General features: G+C 39.5%; 1 protein-coding gene across 1 annotated transcript; it reads left to right on the top strand.

The window, feature by feature from the left end:
• The first annotated feature begins 2518 nt into the window (after positions 1 to 2518).
• LOC137633290 (uncharacterized) lies at positions 2519 to 3930 on the top strand. Its single transcript, XM_068365508.1, has 2 exons — positions 2519 to 2554; positions 2812 to 3930. Exons 1-2 carry the CDS (start codon positions 2543 to 2545, stop codon positions 3694 to 3696), a joined length of 897 nt encoding a protein of 298 aa, XP_068221609.1. The 5' UTR covers positions 2519 to 2542; the 3' UTR covers positions 3697 to 3930.
• The last annotated feature ends 288 nt before the right edge of the window (positions 3931 to 4218 follow it).

The raw sequence follows: 4218 nt of genomic DNA, 5'->3' as shown, positions 1-4218 counted from the left end.
CGACAGTGATTGATATCCTGAGTATTGCAAATGGTTAATTTTTTGGCACTCAAATTTCTCAGGATCCTCAAGGCATGCAGCAAAGAAATCTCCATTTCTTCCCTCCTGTTTTCGATTCCAATAAGATAAACTTTGGAATTTTCTGATGCAGCTTTAGCAGTACTGATATTAAACAACTTTCATGATTCATTGACAGAACCTGTGAATGGATTGGACGTATTTTAGATTTGTGTGACAACTTTCCTTATGTCAGTGTTGTCGTGTCTCACTCTTGCACCTCTCAATGCAGCAGTTGGGAAATCCACATTACCAATACCGGTCATATCATAAATAGAGATGAAAATGGTAGAACTTGCAGATTTTGTCAGTGTCCAGCGCATATGTGCACTGTAATTATTAGGCAATGATGTAATCCCAGTCTATCGAGATGCATCATCAGCATTGGTTGTTTGTTCGAGAGTAAGAACCACTGGACTGTAACTGAAAGATTTTTCGGTGTGCTTAACAGTGATTGCCCCCTTTCAGGGATGAACCAGAAACCATGATGTGTTTGGCCAATATTCAGATCTTACAATTTGTTAACCACCTTGTAGTGATTTGTAGTGAAGAATCTTTACATCAGCAGTGTCAAAGCATGAGTAGATTGGGCCACATTTTGGTGTGGATGCTTTCCTCAAGCTTGTGATATGCACGTATTAGGTCCACACACATCATCCAGTACTATGTTGTGGCCCCATGTTCTCCAGCTTTCGTAGTAGCTATGTATTCAGCAAATAGAGTGACATATTCTCTTAATAACTCTGATGTGTTCACCATCTGCCAGGTTTCCTCATTTGGGTGTGACTAAAGTTATACCAGCAGTTTCAGATTCTTCCCTCTGATCAAACTTCTGCAGAAAAGAGTAATGTTGAATTGCTTCAAATACTAATGCCAGTATTGGGCTATTTTCCCGGTTGGGGCCCCTGGGCTTATAGCATTCTACTTCACCAACTAGGGTTGTAGCTTAAAAAGTAATAATATATATATATATATATATATATAAAATACATATATAATATATGAGAGAGAGAGAGAGAGAGAGAGAGAGAGAGAGAGAGAGAGAGAGAGAGAGAGAGAGAGAGAGAGAGAGATCTATTTAGTGGTTCAAGCGTCATTCTACTTTTTATTCCTAGGTTGGGGGGCGGGGGATGGGGCTTGGGCGCTGATCATATGTATATATGGTCAGTCTCTAGGGCATTGTCCTGCTTGCTAGGGCAATGTCACTGTCCCTTGCGTCTGCCATTGATGACCGACCTTTAAACCTTTAAACTAAAGTATTTTGATGGTTATGGCTTATCAATTTATTAATTGCAACATTACACTCCTCTTCAAATCCAGACTTGATATTTTCAACCTGCTTAGAATTAGTCATACAATATCCTGCATTCCTTTCATAATACCCTAAGGCATAAGCCACGCCCATTTTTCTGGCTATTGCTGCGCGGCGGAATAGTTAATGAATGTTTCCGAAAACTATAGAATTCACTCATTTTGAACTATTTCATGAATAGCAATTTTCATCTCCTAGCCAACCCAAATTCATTCTGTTGACTTCGTCAGCCTTGCTGTGACCCATATCCTGTTCATGCCAGAGGTCGAAGTCTGTTGCAAACCCCTATGACAGTATAGACTATAAGAACATTTGTTGATGGTTACCCATTCGGCTACTGACCAGACACAATTCTGCATAATTTCTTAAAACTAAATTCTAGAAAAAAATAGGAAAAGTGGGAACACTTTGCAACAGAAATTATTTGTGCTGTTTCTAAAGGTGAATTTGGATTATGTTGACGTTAATTTAATTCTTGATTGATCTTGTTATTAGAAAGTGACGGTAGTATTGCCAATTATTTCTCTATATTCACATTCACACAACATATATATATATATATATATATATATATATATATATATATATATATATATATATATATATATATATATATATATATATATATATATATATATAAAGCATTTTTTTGTGTGAATTATTTTAAGACAACACTTTTTAGTATTCTGTGTCTTTTCATTTTCAAAATAGTGTTGTCTTCAAATATTGTTGTCACAATTGCTTTAGCATTTAATTAAAATTGCCGAATATGCTCCAAGAGTATGGAAAGAATATGCATACGTAATATATGACTTTTTGTATTTATATACACATACCTCTTTATACTAAATGCATTTTAAGTGCATTCATTTCTGTATATGCATGCAAAGCTTGCATTCAGCCTTTAATATCAACAAACACACTTTGAAAGTGAACGGAATAAGTTGGTAACTAAACGAGGAATAGGAAAGTTCCTTTCAGTTATGAAATTTCATATTTGTTTTTGCAATAATTATCCATCAATAGCAAAAATATATCCTGTGAGAAAGCAATTGAAGGGTTTTCTTGCAAACTAGGCCACGCCCCTTAGTCCTTGCCATGAAGAGACACGAGTATAAAAGACTGTTCTTTGGTCATCGCAGTCACACAGTTTCACTCCTCAGCTGGATCACAATGAATGCTTTGGTAAGCATTGAAGATGCTTTTGGTATTGATGAATATCATGTTCCTCAGGGGACTTTTATATTTGCCTAATTCTTAGGGTAAAGGTTCATATCAGTTTTCTTCACTTTGTGATAATATTCACTCTCAATAATTGATCATTTTAATTTCGTGACAATTCTAAGTTAATATTTACAGTATAGTTTGCCTACTATGATATCAAAATCTCATTTCGAAACTAAAAAATTATCTTGATGCTATTTCTTGACTGTTCATTTCAGACATTATTTTCCCTTGCGGTGGCCATTGCTGGATGCAGCTCATCCCTGGCACATCCGGGGGTGTACGGTGCTTACCCAGGCTTATACCCAGGGATTGTACCCCATGGGTACAGAGGGTTTGATCCTGCAGCCTCACAGGTACCTGTAGCTCATGGACCACTGTCATATAACCACTTGGGCCATCCAGGGTACATTGCTGGATACAACACCATCCCTTACGCTCCAATCCTGTCCCAGTTCCACGCCCAGGACGAACTCGGCCAGTACTCCTTTGGGTATTCCGGAGGTCCTTCTGCTCGTTCTGAGAGTCGAGATGCCTTTGGCAACGTCAGAGGATCCTACAACTACATCGACTCTGAAGGAAAGGTGCAGACTCAGCACTATGTAGCCGATGCCCTTGGTTTCCGTGTGTCTGGCACCAACTTGCCCGTAGCTCCTGATGCCCCAGAAGCAGCTCCTTTGGCTCGTGCTGGACCCCTGCCTGAACCCGTTACAGATACCCCAGAAGTAGCTGCTGCTAAAGCTGCCCATCAGGTGGCTTATGACGAGGCAGCGGCTGCCGCAGAAGCTGCTCCAGGTCGCAAGAAGCGCTCTGTTGTAACTGCTCCTTTCCTTAGCGCTTACTCCCCACTTCGTTTCTCCTACGGATTTTCTGCTCCTCTGACGTATGGACACCCTTCCTTTTATGGTCTTCACCATACCTTGAGCCCATATGCTCACTCTACTCACGCCTATAATCATGCTCCTTATACTTATGCTGCCCCATACGCTGGAGTCCCTTCTGTAACTGTTGAGGAGGAGGATGATGCAGCCACTCCAAGTGCTACCAAGCTCCTTCGTGTGGTGAACAGTCCCAAGCATGCTGTCTCTTATAGCCTGTACTAAAGTCTCCTAAATCTCCCTTTTTCCAGCAATGCTGTCTAAGGTTTCTGGTGGTGTTTGTGAACCATGCGACGTAGAGCACCTTCGCCATCAGGTACATCTTGCAAATTTCTTTCCTTTGGAAGTTTTTGATGATCTTGATGGTGTTTGGTGTTGACGCGCACACTGTATAATGTAGAGAGTTATTCATGCCAAATGTGATCCTGTTTAAATTGTATATTTTTCTGAATAAATTAATGCGATTACATATTATCTTAGTGCCCTTTTACTCTTTTTATGATAGTCTAAATATGTTGATACACTTGTGTACATTTAGGCGTTGATAAACCCGCATAGTCTAGAAGTTAGGTGACTTTTCTTTCAACATCAAAGTTTCAAATGGTTTGGAGTACCAGAAGTATTTGTCAGGCTCAGGAGGACATAGAAACCCAACTCTTAAGTTTAACAGGTGGTAGGCGTGGTTAGCGGCCACTCCTAAAATACACCCAAATATGACTTTACCTAACATATGAAATGCAGACTTCA

This window comes from Palaemon carinicauda, chromosome 42 (assembly GCF_036898095.1).
Source record: "Palaemon carinicauda isolate YSFRI2023 chromosome 42, ASM3689809v2, whole genome shotgun sequence".
NCBI classification, from domain to species: Eukaryota; Metazoa; Arthropoda; class Malacostraca; order Decapoda; family Palaemonidae; genus Palaemon; species Palaemon carinicauda.
Note: the sequence above shows the minus strand (reverse complement) of the source record. Positions and strands in the feature narration are given on the sequence as shown.